Here is a 23,523-nt window from a genome sequence, read left to right on the forward strand (position 1 = left end):
CCGACATTACAATCCCATTGACGCCACAAGAATGCTGTGCGGAAGGCAAACGACACCGAGGTGTTGGCAAACGATGTGCTAAAGTGAGAAAAACTCACCCTAGTCCAGTACAGTTTAGTCCATTCCGAACGTTTGTTGCCCTATTCCGATGGACGACAGCATAAAGGGCTGGCGGGCGGTGGTTCATCGAGGGAGGAAGCTCAAAGCAAAACAAATCGCTTATGGGCACCAACAGAAGGAGGGATCTGATTTTATTTGTTCAATCGTTCTGTCTCATCCCCACACTGGAAATTGACCAAAATAAGTTGCGAACCTATATAAATGCTTCTAAGCTCCAACGGTGCTAATAGTCGGATGGCGGGAAAATCTTTGCTTCTAGCGTTACCGGAGACTGAATCACTGAACTACCGATTGCCATGATAGGATACGATAGGAACTCCCTCCCGGTTGTGATTCTAATAATTGAGATAGTAACTGTAGGATTAAACCAATACTGAAAATGGAATCCCTTTTCCTCGCTTTTCTTACCAGTCGTTATATGGTGAATCGAATTCTTGTTTCAGTATTGCATTGGATTGGATTGCACAAACATGTGTTTTTATTTTGGAAAACCCTCTTCGTCTATTTGTATTTTTGACTTGAATCCCTGTTTGCTTAGCTATTTAAATCCGTCGACTTTGTGAAAGAAGTTTTAACTAAAAACCTCTTATTATTTTCTTCTCCACAGAATCCTTGGTCCGCCGGCCTTGCAGCAGGCTGTACAAGCCGGCAATGGACTGCTTCGAAACAATCGTCCCATCTACAACTACTGCATGAGAGGCGTCATCACGTGCTTCACCGGCATTCGAAAAAAGGATGAATTGGTAAGTGTTCATTTATTTACTACACACAGGAGGACACTAAATTGAACACTGTTTACCATGGGGACCGGACGTAGCTTCTTTATATATATATATATATATATTCATATTATCGCAATTCAGCCTTCCTCGGTGTCTCACTTAGAGAAGGAAGCTCCGACTGAATAATCGATTTTTGCGTATATTGTGGAATGCCAGAAACAACATCCATGTTGTCTTCAATTTGTTTATTTTTATGATGTTCAACTTTTTGTCTCGCCAAAATGTATTATTTGTTCAGGTCACGTGTGAAGCCTCACGCGTAACCCATTGGGTTGCTCCTGGTACAAGTTGATGATTTTCTTTTTGTACTGTAAACTACGTCGAAAGTTCCAGGATAATATTATCCTACGTAACGGAAGAGCTTTCTGTTACATCCCCCCATTCGGATGAATCACTCGGTAATTTGCGGAAAGGAAATACTGCACATGTCCCCGCAAAATGGCACCTTTCAAGAGCAAACCGATGAGCGCAAAACGTGACATCTTGTTCATCCGATTGGACAGCATACAACGAACGCCGCCACACAAGAGGGTAGGCGGTAAATGACCTCAGGCACTCAAATTTGCCCTGTTTTCTTCGTTGGGTCGATTGGAAGAGGATAGTCGTGTGCCGCAACCGCTTTGTGGTACAGGAACAGGACGCCCTATGAATAAAGATGATGCTGACGCAATTATGGTTATGGGTTGAATATTTCTGCATTTTTCTTTTGATGCGTGGAAGAACGGGCTCTAGAAAGGAAAGAATCGGGACGCCTATTCTCACTATTGAACACCTTGAAATGCCTCTTAATCAAGCCCTGATTGTAGCGATAACCGTGTGCTGCATTTTTCATGAAGACATACATTAATGTAATTTGTGCTGTCGTGGTTGGTTTGTTATTTCCCGCACTTCATGTTTATTTCAAAATTTTATTTATATTTTGATCGTATATGCATATATTTTCAGTTTGATTTACTCATCAGGCTTTATTTCGCTTAAGCCAGAGCGATTGGTTTTTCTAACCTTATCGTAGCATTGGCGTCGTAGCAATAATTGATTTATATTGTCGGAATTAAAATTTTAAAATGTAAGTTGGGTTTGTTTATGAACAGCTCGTAAAAATTAAACTCATGTTAAATAATTCGTGATATATTTTGATGCATTCGAACTTGCTGGTAATACGCATTATCCTAGGTTTCTATTCGCTTTTGAATGATATGTGTTGTCACGGAATTACATTTGGTAGTCCAACATTTTGCACAACGAATAGCCGAGTAAGTAATTCACTGTTCATAGTGAATTGATATTTTTTGGTGAATAAGGTTATAGAACGTTTTGTCAAATCTGTTTGTTATTTGCTTCTCGGAACACCAGCCGCAGTCAATGGTAAAGCATCTCCTATCTGAGGCATTCCATGGAAAATAGGTAAAAACACTTTTTTTTGGCATGTCATTTTCGATTTCGCTGAAACTTTTCACATATGTTCCGTTTTGAAAAAGAGGTCATTTTATCATATCAGTTCTTCATGTAGACTCGTGACTGCTGCTTCAAAAGGGCCTATTCAAAATGGTGACTGTTTAATAAAAAATTTCTATATGAGAAAAACGGCTTGTTTGATTGAAATGGTGTCTTGAGCAAAATTGTAGGTAATAAAATTGCGGTCCTAGAAAAAAAAATATACACTGTAAAATTATTTTTTCCTGTGCCAAATTTTCCAACTTGTCACAAAATATTGAATATCTCAAAAAGTACCTTTTTTCAAAATCTAATTTTTTTTAAACATTGAAGATGACAACATGTACTACTATCTGTCAAAATTTAGTGATGGTAGAATGAAAAAAGCTATGAATGTTTGAGTATTTTGAAATTTTCACTGTGAACTTTTTTTTGAGTGTTTTTTTCTAGCTACACATAACAATGTTGAAAATTTGTCACTAAGAGCATGGTACCAACCCAACGCGCTGTTTTTGAACCATAATCGAGCATTTTTATGCTGGCCTTGTTGAAATTGTTCGCTATTGAAGTTGCGCCTGGTGCACGTTACTTCGAAAATATTTTTTAAGCCAAATATCTTAGAATTGCAAGGAACGTCGCGATGTGCTGTCAACTCAGAAAAAAAATTTGACTGGCTTGAGACTGGCAGTGTAATTAGTTTTTTTTTTCAAGGAATACCAGATCTCGACGTTTCATGTATTTCTAAGACATTTGGAATCGAAAAACAAGGTTTCGATTTCCACAATTTTACTAACCACTTTCTGTGCATTTTTATCGGTCAAAAACGTAAAATTCTGACCGCTTTGAGACTCGATTTCCCGAAATTCGATTGAGTCAAAGGTCAAAATGTACCCTTACATTCCATTAACACTTTAAGGAGCATATCCAAAGACAAAGAATAAAAGAAATGTTTCATGCTAATCAGGGCCGGGTTTGTAAATGCAACTTTGCTCAACATTGCCTGGAACAGGGTGGCATCGAAAATGGTCATGTCAAATTTTTGAAACATAGGTTAATAGAGCGAAGGGGTCCACTATAGGTTAATTTACCCTATGTAGTAGAATGTAGTAGACTATAGAATGTAGTATGAGTAGAATGTAGTAGACGAGAATGAAATTGTTTTTGATGTACGGATTGGAAGGAATTTGTCAATTTTGGATAAAACGGGAGGCTTGTTTAATCTGTTCGATATCTGTTGGTATCTAAAAAAATTAACTTGTTGGGCATAGAAAATTCTCAACATGGAGAAGCAAATTGACTTTAAATTGGAGAACTGTGTTCCGGTCAAGAATCCGGTTCGAAGTCTGGGAATGGAAGAGACCAGTTTTTTTTATGATAGCGCTTTTAATGAAGGAATCAATCATAAATTCTAATATACATGTTAGAAACTGTTTCAATTAATAAGAACAATGTAAAACAAGTTTTGCTCACTAATGTTAATAACTAGCTGTTTTTAATGGGGACGGGACACGAGGCATATGGACGCTAGGCATATGGATGTTAGGCATAGTATGCCAGGCATACAGACGCGAGGCATAACGGATGTGAGGCATAATGGATACGAGGCATACTGCCAAAAGGCATAACGGACGCGAGGCCGAATGGACACAAGGCCGAATGGACGTGAGGCCGAATGGACGCGAGGCCGAATGCTATGTTGTACGAACGCATGAGATCCAATTATGTAGTTCAGGTGTTATTATATTCCTAAAAGGTTTAAGTTGAATATAATACTTTTCTTGAAATCATACGGCGAAGACGCATAATCGAGGGCAAGGAAACGAGGCGGCACTAAGCCGCCGTGGTTTCCGCAGTCCGAGCCGGCCGCCGACCCGCCGTCGGAAGCGGCGGCCTCTCGCACTCAAACGACTGATCTACTGGTTTGCTAGGTCTACTCAAACAGAGTTTTCTTCCCTTAGTTAAGTCCGAACGAGCGGTAGCGAGTAAGGACAGCATTCGCTCGAACAGCGAGTCGGCCGAAGGCCGCGAGTGTATTGCTTTCCAAATGACACTTTGAAACGAAATACATGATATTGAATGCTGTGATGATGATGACGATAATAACATATTCCGCATCACTTCCCCTTGGCCTTGTGTCCTTTCGGCCTTGTATCCATTCGGCCTCGCGACCATTCGGCCTCGCGTCCATTCGGCCTCGCGTCCATTCGGCCTCGCGTCCATTCGGCCTCGCGTCCATTCGGCCTCGCGTCCATTCGGCCTTGCGTCCATTCGGCCTCGCGTCCATATGCCTCGTGTCCGTATGCCTGCCGTCCATTATGCCTAGCGTACTATGCCTCGCGTTCGTATGCCTCGCGTCTGTATGCTAAACGGGGTGTCATCGTTTTTAATGTGATGTTTTCTTCGACAAAAAAAAATTGAGGACATAAAGTGACACACATGGCCGACTCTACAGTATTTAAATATAGGATTTTTATGTCAGATAGTATTTTAGAAGAAATATTCGTTGAACTCTAGCTCTAAGCAAAACATGTTATTTTTTGAATCACGATTTGTTTTTGAGAAGCTATGTCAAAATACTTATAGAAAAAGTATTGATAATCTTCCAATACTTTTAGACCCCGAACGGTTTGTTGATTGGAGTGACGTCTTCGGCAAAGCTGTAGAATATAAATTTGTCTTTCTGGGAAAAATATACACTGCAAAAAATTTTTTTTTGAGAATAAAATAAAAAAATAAAAACTAATTATCCAAAAATGCTCATTTTGAAAACAAGTTTTTTTTTATAAAAAACTTAAAAAGATTAGCTGAACATTGATGGCTGTCCGATAAGTCCGATCCGATCATGGAGAAATGAGAAACAAAAGAGTTTAAACTTAAAAAAAAGAAAAGCGGTTTAAAGCCAGACTGTTTAATTTGATTAATTTAACGTCTTCAGCAAAGTTGTACAGTTATTTTGTCCTTCGAAAAAAATATACACACTAAAATAGGTTTGAAACAATTTTTTTGCCAAATTTCTGTAAATTTTTTAATCAGCCTATAACGTGTAGTTTTCGTAGGAAAAAAATCATATTAATTAAAAGTGAATGTTTTGAGATATTTAATTTATAATTATATATTTGTGTTTATTTTTCCTGAAAAAAAACTTTTTGTTTCACGTAGTTTATTTTGGGAAGAACAATGTTACTGTCTCCAGCTTTGTCGTCAAGACTTAGCTTATCTTTTCTAGTCTTAAAACAAAAAAAAAAAGATTTTTGAAAAACGAGATTTTGTGATTGATGAGATGTGATGTGATTGTGAGATGATGAGAATTGAAAAAAATTATCTGGGACATTTTTGTGGAATTGTGGTAATAGTGGTAACGTTTTTGGTCGCAGTGCTTTGTTTTGGAAAATACTTAAGCTTGTCGACTACGGAGAATTTATCTTAACATAGTTACCGACTTGTTGAAGTTAAATGACTGCCTAATCGGTGTCGAAGCTTGCTGATAAAGCAAATTCGGCCGTATTGTCCATGTGATGCATTCAGCGTTGCAAAGCGAGCGAGAAGCAGAATCTTCTTCCTCCTTTCTGCTTGGAAACGAGACATGTGCTACGATTCTCAAGTCTTTTGCACGCACGCTTTCGAGATACTTTTTCTTCTTCATGCATTCCCTTGAGTAGCAGCAAGCCCGCACCGACACGCAAAAATTCTTTTGTGTTGATACTCAGCGACTGTAGGCGCGCGTGTGCTTATATGATCTCGGGAGCGAATGCGAGCAAGGAAGAAAGCGAGAAAGAACGAGAAATAGCTTAAATGGAGAATTATCCAGTGTGTGATATTGGCAGCTACGAGAACCTCACTTGAGGTGTTGCATGCTGTTTATTAGAGAGACTAACAACACTCAGGGTGGCCACCCAACCGGGAAAACCGGGAGAATCGGGAAGAAACCTGGAATCGTTTGGAACTGGGAAAAACCGGGAATTTCACTGAACATTACAAGTCGGGGTGAGATTGTGCCAGTGGGGGTGGGATTGTGCCATACAAACCCATTTTTTGTCAGCCATCTCATGGCGATCACAAGACCAAAATTTCTTGAGTAAGTTTCCTCGAATACTTAACCAAAAAAAGACTAGTCCTGTGACCCGGAAAAGATGGTTGACCTATCTTACAGTGCATAAAACAGTTTTTGTTTTTATTCATCTTCCTCTTGGAAGCTAATTTGACCAAGGTAAGCTCCCCGGAAGTAGCATTCAAATGGCTCGAATTTTGCCTAATGCAAATGGTTCACAACGATAATCTCGCGGGTACTGTAGCTGATAGATGTCGCCAAGAATACTCACAACTATTGAGTATGCATTCGACGAAGACATTACTGACTTCCTACCTTGATACTTTTTGTAGAGATCTGATAGCTGCTTCAGGCAAGATTCTAATTTTATCGCATGGCAATGCCACGTTGGATAGAGGTTTCTCCGTGAACAAGGAGTGCGTAGTCATGAATTTGGAAAAAGACAGACTTGTAGCGCAGCGCTTGGTGTACGATACAGTACAGGTTGCCGGAGGAGGACACGAAATTGATATTGATGAGGAGATGCGTGAGCTGCTGAAGTAACGTGTTTTAAGTGTTATGAAAATACTCTTTTATATATTACTCTTTTATATATTGAATCTTATCTGGTTGAGGTAAAAACGATTCCTTCTAACTTAATTTGGCCTAGAATTCCTCGGTAATGAGTATTATATGCGTTGTTTATAAGATCATCAGACATCTCCTCTCGGAAAGGTGACACCCGTCGCATTTTTCGATTTTTTGCAACTCTATCTCTTGACTTCGATAAGGCTGAACACGTCAAGAAGTGACTTAGAGCATATTGAGATGTAAATCGAAAGTCACGCTTTTTTATTCCTTAACTGCATGGAAAACTATAGAATTCAAAAGTAGAATTAACCAGGAAAAAATATTTGAACGAACCGGGAGAAAACCGGGAATTTAATTTCATGCATCTGCGTTGCAGTATGCCTGCAGTATCGCAGGACGCAGGCACAGTGGATCATAGAATTCCGAAGATATCATTGAAATAAATTTAAGCTGCCGAATAGCCTTTGCTATAATCTGATTGTAACGCGCCCTGAATGAGAGCGCTGCATCTAAAGTGACATAATATTTCGAACCTAGTTAACTGTTTTGACAAACATGGTGCAGCTGAACGTTATAGTATGATTTCTTCTAGGGAAGGAAATCACACAACATTTCTGAATATTGATTGTCAGGAGGTTACTGGAGCACCACGCATGAAACATGTCGATGAGTCGTTGGAGTTCGTGACAGTCTGCGATAGCTCGTGTAATCCTCAGTGATTTGACATCGTCCACAAGATGCGTCATTTATGAAAAATACAAAGAGCAGGGGTCTTAGATTACTGCCTTGCAGAACGTCCGATGGATTCGAAAACTGTGAAGAATCTTGTGATTCAATTTCAACGTACAGTGGTGTTTGATTTACATACTAGGAGCTAAACCATCGTACGAGAGCAGTAGTAAACGCTAGTGTTTCTAACTTTGGCGAGCAGGATACCATGATCGACACAATCGAACGCAACCATCAAATTAATATAAGAATATGATAATATTCCCACACACCGTACAGATAGTCGGGTTTGATATTTTTCGAACCCGTACTAGACCCAAACCCGAATATATTTTTTTCACCCAACCCGCACCGAACAGTCCGATGTTTCCAACCGCATGAACAGGCTTGCTTTGTGCAACTTGCGGTATTAGATGTGTACCTGTTGACCTGTACAGGTGTGTACGGTTTCCATAAATGGTCTTTCGTAACAGTGAAAAGTTTAGCAAACTCCTGGTTGCCCAAGAAAACTGAGCAGTTCCACAAAAAATGTCCCAGCTTAATATTTTTTTTAAATTGTCATTTTTGATTTGGCTGAAACTTTGCATGGACGTTTCTTTAGGCAAAAGATACCATTTTGTGCTATTGGTTTAATTTTTGAGAAGCTATTGAAAAATGGTATTTCGGGATGATTTTGACGATTACTAACACTTTAAGGCTAAAACGGTTTGTTTGATCGATATGACGTCTTCGACAAAGTTGTAGATAATAGTTTTGTCTTTCCAAAAAAAAAACAACACTAAAAAAATATTTTTTTTTTAAAAAAGTTAAAAGAAAAATTAAATATCTTTGAAAGCTCACTTTTTAAAAATCTAATTTTTGTTATAAAAACTACAAAAGATTACCTTAACAATACAACCGGTCCGATCATGGAGAAATCAAGAAATTGGATTATTGTTAATCATGAAAATTAACTTATAAACTTTTATTTTCATCCTCCCTTGCAGACTCGTCTCGTCGATTTGATCCATTCGATGGGAGGGTCAATCCGAAAGGACATGAACACCAAGGTTACCCATCTGATATGTAACACTACCGGTGGCGAGAAGTACCAGTAAGTAGCAGGGCCTAGGTTCCCAAATGTAACATTTCATCTCCATTCGTTGCTCGTCTTTCCGCGCACACCAGGTACGCCATGACATTCCGCCTCGCGGTCGTCCGTCCCAGCTGGGTCACGCACGCGTGGCAGAATCGCGATGACCCGAGTCTGGTTGCCACTTCGGAAGAGTTCACCAAAAATCACCGGCTAAAGGCGTTCGAGGGCCAGAAAATATGCTTTTTCGGGTTTCCCCCGGAGGAACATCAGCACATGGTCGATGTGCTCACGATGAACGGCGGCATACCTACCAATTTGGAAGATCCGGAATGTTCGCATGTGGTAAGTACAGGATGTCCCTATTTTACTACCGGAGCAGGCTACAAATGAAATGGGTTCCGTTCAGCTCTCAACACACAATGCATTAAAACTGAATCGAGTGCACAACTGCTCACTTGGAAACGGATTATAGCCTTTGGTTTATGGTGTTGGGACAGATGAAAGGGAGGGAAGGGGGGTTGCGAGCAAGATAGACGACTGGCTCCCACAACCATCGAAGTTGACAGTGTTGTTTTCATTCGCCATTAAATGCCCGTCGAACGGGGAAGTGAGCAACGGGTTGACCGATGTTTGAGGTTTGAGGTACACCATGTTCGGCTGGTGTTTTTTATTTCTATTTCGAGTTTTGCATAGGAAGCATGCATGTATGCGTTGATGTTCAGCATTTTCTGTGTTGCTTTTTTATGACGTTACTGCTACCGTTTGTATAGAGTGGAAAGGAACCCTCGTGATAACCTAATTATTTTAAGTTGCAATGAAAGAATTTCACGGAAAGCCGGGTTGATCATTAAACATCGAAAAATGCTTTTCAACGAATTTGCTTCAATTTACAGTTGATTATACACGTCTAGTAAATGATGAAGAAATTTTATTCGTCCTTTATAATTTAAAAACAGGCTCACTGCAGTATGTTTCAGATGGTTATTCAAGGCAGAACTAGCAGCAACAACAACGCATTCATTTCCGTGCGCAACATTCTGGGCAACTCGTAAATAGTGGCGAATGAAATAGACTTTTCAACATGTTACAGTTTTGAATAGACTATCTTGAAATCTGATCGTAGGATGGTGTATCAATTCTATTGTGTCGGTAATGATGAGAATTCCGTGTAGTTTGGTCTATTAGGAAGGCCTATAATAAACTCTCGGATTCAATGACAGAGCGTGTGCTCTGCTGGGAGCTGCGTAAGTTGACAGGAGAATTTTTTGATGTATGACTACTCGTTTACAAACTTATTAAACTGTAATTAATAATCGCGTCAAGCGTGCGTGCGTGCGTGCGTGTGTGTGCGCGTGTGTGTGTGCGTGCACGCATCCAAATTTGTCCGGTTTCAATTGAAATTACTACTGTTCGAATGGGCTGGCCCTGATTGATGGTATTTTCAAGATGACAAATTTACGCGTGAAACTGTGCTGGTGTTGAGATAACTGTGTGCTGCGTGTTGTGGGGAAAGATTAGAACAGATTTATGCTAATATATCCGCTTTTGATAGGCTATTCAGGTAATAAATAACTGATTTCAAATCAAGCCTGCAATAAAAGCAGTTCAGTTTGATATCCATGTGGGGTATAAAGCACGAAGAAGTTTGGTTTTGCTAGTAGCCGTGCTTGTGTTGCTGAATAAATATTTGATAACCTGTCTTTTGATAAAATGTCTTCCCACGCATTGTTATTTGAACCATGATCAACTTAACCTCTAAATTATGTTGCAGTATTTAATTATCATGGATGTAGCGTGATGTTGTGTATATATAGAATGGCTGTAGGATGAAACTAACCCATCATGTACAAATTGGTGCTAGAGCAGATCTTTGCAAATCTATTGAATGTTGCTTCTTATTTCCTTGTTAGGTTACGGGTACGCTAATCACATTTACGGGTGCGTATCTTGAATAATTACTGCAATTAGTGATTCATCCGTCTAACTTATCTGAACGTATTCACGACAGGGCTTTCGAATACAAGCCGTGAAAGCACGGAACACCTGACCGTGTCTGTCGTCGCACTAGCTAAATAATAATTAACAACAGATTGGTTCACTTCAACGCACCCTTTAGCGCCTCATTTCCAAACAGTTAGAGAAGCCACATTCTCGTGTGCGACAGGCAGTCATTCGCATTCACACACACACACGTACCAGCACACAAGCACACACGCACCACGCACTTATCCTCGTCGTATCACAATTCGCACGCTCTTTTCCAGGTCATGTCCAACACTGGCGAGCATTTCAGTGACGCTCTAATACCGACTGTAACCTCGCCAAAAGATAAGAATACATCTTCCACCTCATCTTCATCATCATCATCATCATCATCGTCGTCACCCTCACCGCCAATGGATAAGGAAGATAACAACGAGAATGAGCCTAACAATTGTCGGATGGAGGGCAATTTAGTAGATCCGGTGAAGTCTGAGAAACAGGGGGCCTTTATTAGACGATTGAACGAGTGCCAACGTAAGGAGGAAGAAGGAGCAGAGATGCTGAACCCATTGCCAGCCTTACCGGAAGAAAGTGAAACCAGTGAAAGTAGCGCTCAGCTGGAGGTGGATCACGTCAGTATTGCTGAAAATGAGAACAATTTAAACATTGATTGCGAACAACAGCAGCAGCAACAACAACAACAAGAAGAGGAGCAATTGAATGTTTCACCCATCAGATATATGGATGAAAATGTTGAAAATTCGACTCCAAAACATTCGCCTACGGAGGAAATATCCAAGAAAACCGATGGCATTGTTCTAACCTCAGGAGAAGAAATAGAATTCCTTAATCCGAATAATATTTCACCGATATTGAAAATCAATAGATTAACTGACGTTTCTTTGAAAAAAATTTCCGAGGAAGATGACGACGACGACGAAGATGATATGGATGACTACATTATTGCTAATAAAGATGCTCTGAAGCGGAAACGTCAGGAAGACAGCTTCGATGATTTATCGATCATATCGACTGATTCACTAGCTAGCAGCGTGGCCTATGGATCCGCGAAGAAACCCAAGCTGATTCGTACGGGATCCATCACAAGGGGCCTCCGCAGAAGTATGAGCTTTGCAGCTATCAAAACTCCAATCACATCAATGTTCCGATCCCGGCGAAATTCCGTCGATCCGAACTCATCCATAAGTTCTATTGCGTCCATCGAGTCGACTTTCAATGAGTCGATAAAGAAGCCGGTCAAAGAGAAGCTTCGAAGCATACGCGACAAGATTACCAAAAGCAACAAGAAGGAAACGCCCAAGTCGATCAAAAATAAAGGTTTAATAACCCCTGCTAATTTGGACAACCTTAAAAAGGTATGCAATTTCAAGACCGACAAGAACGTCAACACTCCAGAGCATTCCAAGATCGGTGATAAGAGTGAGGTCGATTTCAAAACTCCAATTGCACCTCCCCTGTATCCTAATTGTTCATCATCTTCGAAAGCCAAAAAGAAAAGCTTCTTCCGTCACTCGATGATCGCCTCGGGTTCGAGTGCAACCGCATCCTCCCAGCTTGACTCCAATCCGTCGGCATTCGACGCTGGCCTCGCAAACATTGTTGTATCGACGGAAAAAGAAGCCTCAAATGTGGCGGCGAATCTGGCCACAATCGAACTTAACGCACCACTGGCGGCAGCCGATTACACAAACCCTGCAGTCGTCACGGCTGAAACGATTGATGCCGAGGGTGAAACTGTAACTACAGTAAAAGTAATAGCAGCAGCAGCATCAGCAACGACAAGAACAGCAGCAGCAATAACAATGGTATCTATTTCATTTTGATCATGATCTGTTTATATTTGCTTGTATCATTAGTAGTCTTACACCCATTGATGTCTGTTTTCCCCTAGGGAATCGTAAACTGAGCGTTAGTTAGTCAAGTTGTTAATTGGTTTAGTAAATTTGCTCAGTTTGCGAAACTTCGGCGGTTGGCAGCACCTTGAGAAATTTTATGAGTTTGCTGACATCCGTAATTAACGTAAAATGTAGAAAAGCTTACTAAAAAATAGGATCAGTAAGGCAATTGTTTGAATTGCCCATCGACTCATGTTTTAGAAAAATCATTTTAGACATCAGACTTTCGGTCTTATTAATATATTTTTTATATGAACTTGAAAAATTCCTCGTTTCGGATTCTTTGTTCTAAATTCAGATTTCATAGTTTTTGTGCAAAAAACGGAACAAACACAAAAGTTTGTTTGGCCTTTGTCAAAAAGATGTCACCAAACTCACAAAATTTCCCTAAAATATGAGCGTGTGCTGCCAACTTTAAAAGCGAGTTTGCGTGAAATCCCTCACCTATGTCTCATGTTTCTTTTGTTCAATCGGTTGACCGACGTTTGTCGTATTGCAGAATCGTTTCAGAATGCAGTCATTATGAAAACTATTTAATTTCATTCGCCGCAATTTTCCATACCATAAAATAATAACCTCGGTGTGCAGTTTGAAACCGCCGCGTCAACCCATTGAACAATCGAAAAGTACATTAATTTCCACGTTCCGAAATGTGTTTTGAATTCTTCGCATATAGAGCATTTAGGTAGTAGTATTATCCTGCAAATGATTATAATCATCACAGCTGAATGCTGCCGTTCTTCATCACACTACGGACACAATAGAATTGCTACACTTGAGTACGACGAGGTAGTACAGCCAGGTTGATGGTGGTGGCACGTTTCCAGCATCGCTAAAATTCGAAGCATCCCCGATTTGTATATCGATTTGAACCCGCATGCTCTCGCTATTCTACTGTAACAATTGTACGCAACAACTTTTTCTCTATATGCTTAGAATATCAAACCATGGTTGCACTGCTCCCTAGCTAGCCCATCAACTAAACCACCCGCGATTGTTTTCTGTAGCTTTTATTGCCGAATTTGCGTTGTGTTGTTGAATGTAAAAAATAACCTGTAACTAGATTTGATCCGCAAAACCGCCAATTATTTGTGCATGTTCGTGTGACCTACTAACACGTCTGGGCATATCAGTTGCTCTAAGCCTAATATACATTTGCATTCATTTAGAATTATCCGTTCCATAAACCGAGCGGCCAATGGAATGAAATGAAAAAAAAAATCTCACACGGATGATAAACGAATTGAAATGAATGCCCCAAACCGGAGAACACTCCGAATAAATCGATTGATAATCCGCGGTTTCGATCGCAGTGGAAAGGTTTAGCATTTGAATATTCGCCCCTGTTGTGCCAGTTTTGCATGCTGCGGATGATTTGCGGGGAAAAATTTAAATTTATTTCATTATTTCTACTTACACACATTGGAACATTTGCAAGAGTAAAAGTGCACCCAACTGTAAGCCGTCATTTCCTATCAAATCTATCGTTATAGTTTTAAACCTGCTGTTTGTTTTCGTTTTGTCGACATAAAAATAAAAACAAAATTTACCAACAGGTGAACAATCAATTGCTGCACCGCAATTGCAACCTGTAGGAAAATGCAAATGTTTTTTTTATGTTGTAGGGTAACTGCTCCTATATTCATCTCAGTACCTATATTCATCTCATCACGCCTTTTTGATCAATTTATCGTCAAATTTAATTATATTTTCAACGTTAAACTTTCAGCCACTTGAGAAAATCGAGAAGCAAATAGATTTACTTTCAAAAATTTGTAGAAATTTGACGGTAAATTGAACAAATGAGAGAAATAAGATGAATATAGGTGCACCAAGCTGTTGAGATGAATAATGGAGCGATTACCCTATTTTCATTGTTTTTGATCATGTGCGCACGTTCGATTGCTGGTGGGAGTGAGAGAAAATAAAACGCCCAAAACTGGCAATCGTTATTCATTGTCAATTTTCGACCACGTTTGTCGCTGTCGAAGCTAATTCTATTTTTGATTTTGTTTTCTTTTTTTTCTGTTGAGCTTTTGCCGTTCAAGCCTCTGACATCCTCTCACAAACCGACGAGGTGTGAAACGTTTTAGATTTTTGCTGCTAGCGAAAAGAGGGTTTCGATTGTAGTGAATAACAAAAGAAAACAGATGTTTTTTGCGCTTCTTGTCTTATTTATTAACTTTCAAAATGCTATCGCTGGAAACGAAGATAACATAGTTCAGCATTCAGCTAAGAAAGTCATCGAATACCTTAAAACTGTATATTTTTGACTAGAAATGCATTGGTCTTAAGACATTATCTTCCGAAAACCTTAAAAAATTTTCACTAGGCACGAAAACTGGACAGTAAAACCAAGTTCAAACAATTATAAAATAACTTTGCAGCGGTATATTTTTTTTTAATTTTTTATTTAATTAAAACGAACGGGTTTTGAAGGTGCGAACTCATGGTTACTCGTTGTTAAGCGGATTCCGTTTTGATTTTTCATGATAACTCCGCACGTTAAAAAATGAGTTAATATTCCTTGAAAGTAAATAGAAAATATCAGAAATCTGGTTAACTCTTACCGCGTTATTACAGGTAGAATAAATTTTGAGCTTTTAAAGCATTTGGTGCAATGAATTTAATGCAAAAAATGTCCGTAGTTAGGCACGACTTTTCCAGTTTTCAACCAATATTTTAATTCCACTTTAAAAAATGCCATGAGTCATCGGTCGGAATGCGGCAGATACAGTATGCCCTATAGATGCGCTTTCAACGTTTCCGTTACGATTAAGGCAACACCAAACCGAGCGTTGTCATGCAGAAAGATATTTTTGTCATGTGTTTTGGCATATTCGTAGCATTTGAACTTTGATGTTTGAAATTGCATAAATTTATTATCGGCAACATTTCTTATTTATGCGCATTTCGCACCTATTCTGAGGTGCTGACAGTCCCCCTCCTCCCCCTTCAGAATTCATTAGTCTTGTGGGTGTGTAGGCTTACTAAGTCAGGCAACTTTGCATAATTTTTTTTAAATTTTTCCGGAATAACTTGAAACGATATGAATTTTTAAAATCTCTTTCCTATAAATCGATTTATATACTTAATTTATCAACAAATAAGTCCAGTGACAGAGTGAGAGTGCCGTCAAAAGGCAAGTAATATAATTAACAATAAGAATAAATTGTAATTTTCCAACATTTATTTGAGTGCAAGTTACAAACGTCGTAACTTGTATACAAACTTTCATCAAAGATATTCCTTTCTAGTTCGTCTGTGTTTTTTATTTTTCGCCCTTTCCTTGGCTTACTTTGATAACCTTGGACATAAAAAGAGTTCGAAATTTGTATCAGCCTCATTAAAATATTAGTCCTGAAATTTATTTAAAAAAAAAAAAGATTGTAAAATCGTTTTTTTTTTTTTTTTTAAAGGGGGGATTTGTTAGTAGCTTAAGTATTTATGATAAATATTAGTAAATAATGAGTATGTGTGTCCAATCACAAATGGTGACTTCTCAACACTGTTAGAAATTTGTAATTTGAATTGTTAGGATTTGTTTGCTTTCGCAATTAGGACTTATCATTCGTAGGGATTTAAACCTACTTGTCAGAAAAGGGGAAGTAAACTTACAACTAACTTAATTGCTAACTTATTGGCTATAAAGAGAGCTTATCGAAACAATTGAGGATTGCAACGATTTTTGTCGAAAATTGTTAATAATTTTATTTGACATAGCTCCTAATGGTTCAACACCAGTAAGTCTATGTAATTCGAGTGTACCAAACCAAGGAGGACGCTTCAAAATCATTTTCAGAATTTTATTCTGAATCCTTTGAAGCGTTTTCTTCCTTGTTGAACAGCAACTTGACCAGATCGGTACAGCATAAAGCATTGCTGGTCTAAAAATTTGTTTGTAAATCAAAAGTTTGTTCTTTAAACAAAGTTTAGAATTCCTGTTAATGAGAGGATATAAACATCTCGTATATTTGATGCACTTGGCTTGTATACTCTCAATGTGCTCTTTGAAAATAAGTTTTTTATCATAAATTAGTCCCAAGTACTTAACCTTGTCGGACCAACTTAAAATAACCCCATTCATCTTGACAACGTGATTATTGTTTGGCTTGAGGAAAGAAGCCCTAGGCTTATGCGGAAAAATTATCATTTGAGTTTTAGAAGCATTGGGAGAGATTTTCCACTTTTGCAAGTAGGAAGAAAAAATATCTAAACTTTTCTGCAATCGACTGCATATGACACGAAGACTTTTTCCTTTTACGGAAATGCTTGTGTCATCGCAGAACAATGACTTTGTGCATCCTGGAGGCAAATCAGGAAGATCTGAAGTGAATATGTTGTACAGGACTGGACCCAAGACTGAACCTTGAGGTACACCTGCTCTGACAGGAAATCTATCAGATTTTGAATTCTGATAGACAAGAGTTCGATCAGTAAGATAATTTTTCAAAATTTTGATCAGGAAAATTGGGAAATTAAAAGTTTGCAATTTCGCAATCAAACCTTTATGCCAAACACTGTCGAATGCTTTTTCTATGTCTAAAAGAGCAGCTCCAGTGGAATAACCTTCAGATTTGTTAGCTCGTATCATATTAGTAACTCTGAGCAATTGATGAGTTGTGGAATGTCCATGGCGAAATCCAAACTGTTCATTTGCAAAAATTGAATTTTCGTTGATGTGTGACATCATTCTGTTAAGAATAATTCTCTCAAACAGTTTACTTATTGAAGAAAGCAAACTGATTGGTCGATAACTTGAAACTTCAGCTGGGTTCTTATCCGGTTTTAAAATGGGAGTAATTTTTGCATTTTTCCATAATTTGGGAAAATATGCAATTTTGAAGCAGCAATTGAAAATTTTTACTAAAAATTCCATTGTGCTCTCAGGGAGATGTTTGATTAGTATATTAAAGATTCCATCGTCACCAGGTGCTTTCACATTTTTGAAATTTTTAATAATTGATTTAATCTCATTCAAGTTAGTTTCAATTATTTCTGCAGGTAAAAAATTCTGGGAAGAAATTAAATCAAATTGACGTGTGACTTCATTTTCAATTGGACTCACAAAATTCAAATTTGAGTTATGAACACTCTCAAACTGCTGAGCAAGTCTTTGAGCCTTTTGTTCATTGGATACAAGAAAACGTTCACCATCTTTTAAAACTGGAATAGGCTTTGAAGGTTTCTTAAGAATCTTCGACAGCTTCCAAAATGGTTTTGAATATGGTTTCAATTTTTCAACTTTAGTCTCAAAATTTTGATTTCTCAGAAGAGTAAATCTATGTTTAATCTCTTTCTGTAAATCTTTATAAATAGTTTTAAAAACAGGGTCATGAGAACGTTGATATTGACGTCTGCGGACATTTTTCAAACGAATTAGAAGTTGAAGATTTTCGTCAATTATTGGTGAATCAAATTTCACTTGAGCCTTTGGAACAGAATAATTCCTGGCATCAACAATTGCACATTTTAATGCGTCCAAAGCGGAATCAATATTCACTTCGTTTTGCAAATCAAACTCATTATTGAAATTTCTCTCAATATGAGTTTTGTATCTCTCCCAATTAGCCTTGTTGTAATTAAAAACAGAGCTTATAGGGTTTAAAACTGATTCATGTGATAAAGAGAAAGTTATTGGAAGATGATCAGAATCAAAGTCAGCATGTGTGATCAAATCACTACATACATGACTTTGATCTGTAAGCACCAAATCAATTGTTGAAGGGTTTCTTACAGAAGAAAAGCATGTAGGACTATTCGGAGACAAAATAGAATAGTATCCTGAAGAACAATCGTTGAATAAAATTTTGCCATTGGAATTACTTTGAGAATTATTCCATGAACGAAAAATTTCGAACGATTTCTGGTGAGTTTTTGTAAATCACCTTTAAAATAATTTTTGAGCTCGCGTGTGCATTGGAATGGTAAATATGCTGCGGCAATAAATAAAATCCCAAGTTCAGTTTGAACTTCAATTCCCAAAGTTTCAATAACTTTCGTCTTAAGATGGGGAAGAGCACGATGTTTGATTCGGCGATGAATAACAATTGCAACTCCACCGCCGGAACCCTGAATCCTATCATATCTATGAACCACGTAATTGGGATCATATTTTAATTTTATGTTAGGTTTCAAAAATGTTTCAGTAATAATTGCAATATGCACATTATTTACTGTTAAAAAGTTAAAAAGCTCATTCTCATTGGCCTTCAATGAGCGAGCATTCCAATTTAATATTTTAATTGTTTTATTTAAAATCATTGCTAAATTTTAAATTAGAAACAATTTTAATAGTAAAATTTGTGCCTATTTGAATGGCTTCAAACATTGATTTTGCCTGCAACATGGCGTTCATAAGATCGAACATTGCCTGTTGCAAAAAAGAAAGTTTACCTGCCGTAATAGGCCCCAGGCAGTTGACATTAGAAAAAATATTTTCGGCAGCAATATTAGCTGGAGTGATAGGTGTACAATTATTTTCTAGCGTGTTTTGCTTACCCATATTAACGGTCATTTTCGAACTACCAACACTAGGCGGTATAATGTTCGAACTACCTGTAACCTGTGCATAAGTTAAACGGGTATGCAAAGGAGTAGGTAAACTATGCGTCACTGGTACGCTTGGGGAATTTTGTTTTGAAGTTGGTTTTAATTGAGAAATTGAATTTTGTTTACCTTGCCTTGCCTTAACAATTGCTAAACGGACTGGGCATTGATAAAAATTTGACATATGGTTGCCGTTACAATTCGCACAGCGAAAATTTTTACTCTCTTTCACAGGACATGTGTCCTTTTTGTGAGAAGAGTCTCCACAATTAAGACATTTTTGGTCCATGTTACAGAATTTGGAACCATGGCCATAACGTTGGCAAGTACGGCATTGGGTGATATGCTTTTCACCTCCGCCATACTTCCTATAAATTTCCCACTTTACACGCACATTATACAAAGCATGTGCTTTTTCAAAAAATTTTAAGTTGTTAACCTCATTGCGGTTAAAATGAATTAAATAATTAACAAGGGAAATTCCAGTTCTCTGACTGTTTTCGCCTCGTGATTTTTGTTTCATTAGAATTACTTGGGTAGGGGCTATGCCAAGTAATTCTGTTAAAGTAAGTTTGATCTCATCAACGGCTTGATCGTTGGTGAGACCTTTCAAGACAACCTTGAACGGCTTGGTGTTCTTGGTGTCATATGTAAAAAATTTGTACATCTTGTCAGTTAAATACTGAACAAGACGATCACGACCCTTTACTGAGTCGGCTAATAAGCGGCATTCACCTCTACGGCCAATTTGATAGGTAACTTTAACGTCAGAAACAAACGTTGAAAGTTCCTTTTTGAATATATTAAATTTTTTTTTAAAGATTTTATATTTTGTATAGTTTCATTATTAATAACTTCCATTTCACCAGCTTCTTGCTCAGGCAAAATATCAAAAGGATTGTCACTACAGACACTCGATGTGTCAGAAAGAGATGCCTCTCTTTTCCTCCCCGCAGCGATGCGAGGTTTCTTTTTCCGTCCACCCATTTCAGGTGATACGAAAAAAGTTAAAACAAATGTTAAATTCAAAAGTAGGTAGTCTTGAGAAAGACTGATGGGAAATAACTTTCAGGTAATCTTTAAAAGACACACTGACAAAACACAAACTTTGAAGCTATAGGCAGTCAAAGACCAGTCCACAAGCAACCGAAAAAACGTCTGATCTGTAGGACAGTTCAAGACGCACTGTTGTAAAATCGTAAGTAAGATTTATACACCTGCATAGTTTCATTGAATTCTGAGACGGTGCTGCCAACATCTTGTCTCGTTAAAATCTTTTTCACGTTTTATTTTTTCTGGATTACTGTACATTTTATGAGTTATGTATTTCTATAATAGGTGACATCCGCGAAAATTAAGAGATTAGTATTCTGAACCTTGCTCGAGAAAAAAATTCCATACTACAATTCTCAATTTTTATATTGAAGGCTTTTTTTACAGTGGCAATTTATATATTTTTTAGAGCACCAAACATTGAAAATACGTTTAAGGGAGTCTTTCCATGTCGCTGACAACCTAAATGGCTAGCATGATTTCAGCCTTGTAATCTTGTAATATGATTGATTGATTTCGTCTGTAACACTCAATAAATATATTCTCATGCTCGAAAGAGTCTTCTGCACTCAGTCGTCAGTCACTATTGCCAAAAATTTTTAAGAATAAGGAAAAAAAAAACATTTTTTTCTAACTGTGATGGATTACATAAATTATCTTTGTAGCGAATAAAACGACATTCGCTACAAACAATTTAGACAGTCTCTTCGTAATCATGCATGCCTTGTAGCGCGCTAGATTGTTAATAATTCTGCAATTCTTTGTTTTTTGACGTGGGACAATTCTTACTAGTAGTGTGGCATGCTGTGGATAGTGTAATGAAAATGGGCCCTCTTGAAATGCAAATTTTGTTTTTACCCCTGAACGGATTACAAGGGCCAATGTCTTGATCAAAAGATAAATGTTGTCCCAAACTTTTGGTATAATAATTAGCATATTTTTGCTATGATAAGTTAGTAAAAACTTGAATTGAAAATCATTAATTTTGGTATAGTTTTGCAGCTTTCTGCTGCTTGCTAACTCACATAAATAGAGGAATTCAACCACTCATTTCACGTTGTGGGACCTTGCTGCACAGACAGTGCGTTACGATGTATACTTCTCGATGGTTGGACCGCGTCGCACACTGTAGCGGTAACAGATGTTATTGGAATAACTTGATGGGTCTACAGTCAGCATAGAAATGAAATCGTTTATATTCTCTAATCGATACAAAGTCGTGTACATAGGATGAGGAGAGAGCCTTCGATAGAAAGAGAGTGAGAGGAACCTGGAAACGCACAAGGTTAAAGTTTTGTGACAGTCGGCAATCCGTCGTGAACTGTCTTGTGAACTGAATTCTGGTAATTTGAGAACTATGGTGGCCGTGCCTGGGGAGCCGCATCGTTGGCAGCTCGAACATGGGCAATTGAACTTGAGTGAAATTGACTACGTTACGAGACTTATACGAAGCAGTTTCAGAGTTGCTATGCCACATCTGTTTTCAATTACTAGCACTTGGACTTGTGCGTACCACATCTCCCCTTTTCGAGGAAAAATGATGATCGTAAAGGAATCTTTTTGGAAAATCATTGTATGTGTTCCTAAGCACCTCGGATACTGATATTCTTTATTACTTACTTTACTTATTTTACTTTTATGCCGAATCAAGTATACGTTCCCACAAAACTCGGTCTTGGCCTGCTACTCTCCAGTCTCCCCTTACACCCGCTGCTCTGGCATCTTCGTCGACAGCACACATCCACCGCGTGCGAGGTCTGCCTCGAAGTCGTCGGCATCTATCCGGTTCCCTGCTAAATATTATCATTGCCGGTCGCTCATCCGCCATCCGTGCTACATGGCCAGCCCAGTGTAACCTGCCGTGTTTCATCAGCTTGACAATATCAGCGTGTTTGTATACTTCGTGGTTCATGCGCCTGCGCCACACCCCGTTCTCTAGTTTGCCTCCGAGTATTAATTGCAGGATTCTACGTTCGAAGACCCCAACCGCTCGTCGATCGGCCTCCTTCCACGTCCACGATTCATGTCCGTAGGGCGCCACCGGGAGGATCACAGTCCTATAGAGCGCAAATTTTGTACGGATCTGTAGGCTACGGGACCTAAGCTGGCTACGCAATCCGTAATAAGCCCTATTCGCCGCCGCAATCCGTGTCTTCACCTCGCGGCTCACCTTGTTGCCACATGTCACGAGAGTACCAAGATAAACAAATTCGTCGACACTTCGAAAGTATCTCCATCCATCTCCACCGCAACACCACCACCCGCGGGACTACCACGCTCTCTGCCAGCCACCATGTACTTCGTTTTGGAAATGTTAATGGTGAGTCCAATTCTCGCAGCCTCCCTTCTGAGAGCCGTAAAGGCCTCCTCAACTGCTCTACGGTTAACACCAATTATATCAATGTCGTCCGCGAAGCCCAGAAGCATGTGAGACTTAGTGATGATGGTGCCGCTCCTTTGCACACCTGCCCTTCGTATTGCACCTTTCAAAGCTATGTTGAACAGCAAGTTCGAGAGCCCGTCACCTTGCTTCACACCATACAACGTCACAAACGCGTCCGAAAATTCGCCCGCTGTCCTGACGCATGATGTGAAACCGTCAAGCGTCGCACGTAACAGTTTAACTAGTTTTGTTGGGAAACCATGTTCTAGCGCTGATAACTTCTGGATGTCCAGACGTATCTTCCTCGCCGATCTCGATTTAAATACGTTGGACAACCGGGCGCGAATCTTGCCTACCACGAGATAGTGATCCGAGTCGATGTTTGGCCCTCGGAAGAACCGCACATCTATGACGTCGGAAAAGTGCCGGCCGTCGATCAGCATGTGGTCGATCTGGGGACAGGCCACTCCATTGGGATGCCTCCAGGTGTGCTTCCGAATGTTCAGATGTGCAAAATGGGTACTACAGTTGGCCATTTCCCTAGCCGCGGCGAAGTTCACTAACCTCAAGCCGTTGTCGTTGGTGGTAGAGTGAAGGCTTTCCCTACCAATAACGGGACGGAAGAACTCCTCTCGTCCGACTTGTGCGTTCGAATCTCCGACGACGATCTTTATATCGTGTTGTGGGCACTCTCCATACGTTTCTCAAGAAGCTCATAGAACTCCTCTCTTACGTCATCGGTTTTATCGTTTGTCGGCGCGTACACGTTGATAAGGCTGTAATTGAAAAATCTGCCCTTGATCCTCAATACGCATAGACGGTCATTAAAAGGCCTCCACCTAATAACACGCTTCACTTGGTTTCCAAGTAGTACGAAACCG

At 39.0% G+C, this 23,523-nt stretch overlaps 1 protein-coding gene across 3 annotated transcripts in view; it reads left to right on the top strand.

Annotated features, from left to right (window-relative positions):
- Positions 1 to 23,523, top strand: part of LOC129723497 (protein ECT2) — a 96,151-nt gene that overhangs the window by 66,848 nt on the left and 5,780 nt on the right. For 2 of the 3 annotated variants that reach the window (XM_055677751.1, XM_055677749.1), the window contains exons 3-6: positions 728 to 863; positions 8,670 to 8,776; positions 8,851 to 9,100; positions 11,023 to 12,567. In XM_055677751.1, coding sequence (XP_055533726.1) covers positions 728 to 863; positions 8,670 to 8,776; positions 8,851 to 9,100; positions 11,023 to 12,567 — 2,038 coding nt within the window. The remainder of the gene's footprint in view (positions 1 to 727; positions 864 to 8,669; positions 8,777 to 8,850; positions 9,101 to 11,022; positions 12,568 to 23,523) is intronic. The other variant, XM_055677752.1, reaches the window with a different exon arrangement.

This window comes from Wyeomyia smithii, chromosome 2 (assembly GCF_029784165.1).
Source record: "Wyeomyia smithii strain HCP4-BCI-WySm-NY-G18 chromosome 2, ASM2978416v1, whole genome shotgun sequence".
NCBI classification, from domain to species: Eukaryota; Metazoa; Arthropoda; class Insecta; order Diptera; family Culicidae; genus Wyeomyia; species Wyeomyia smithii.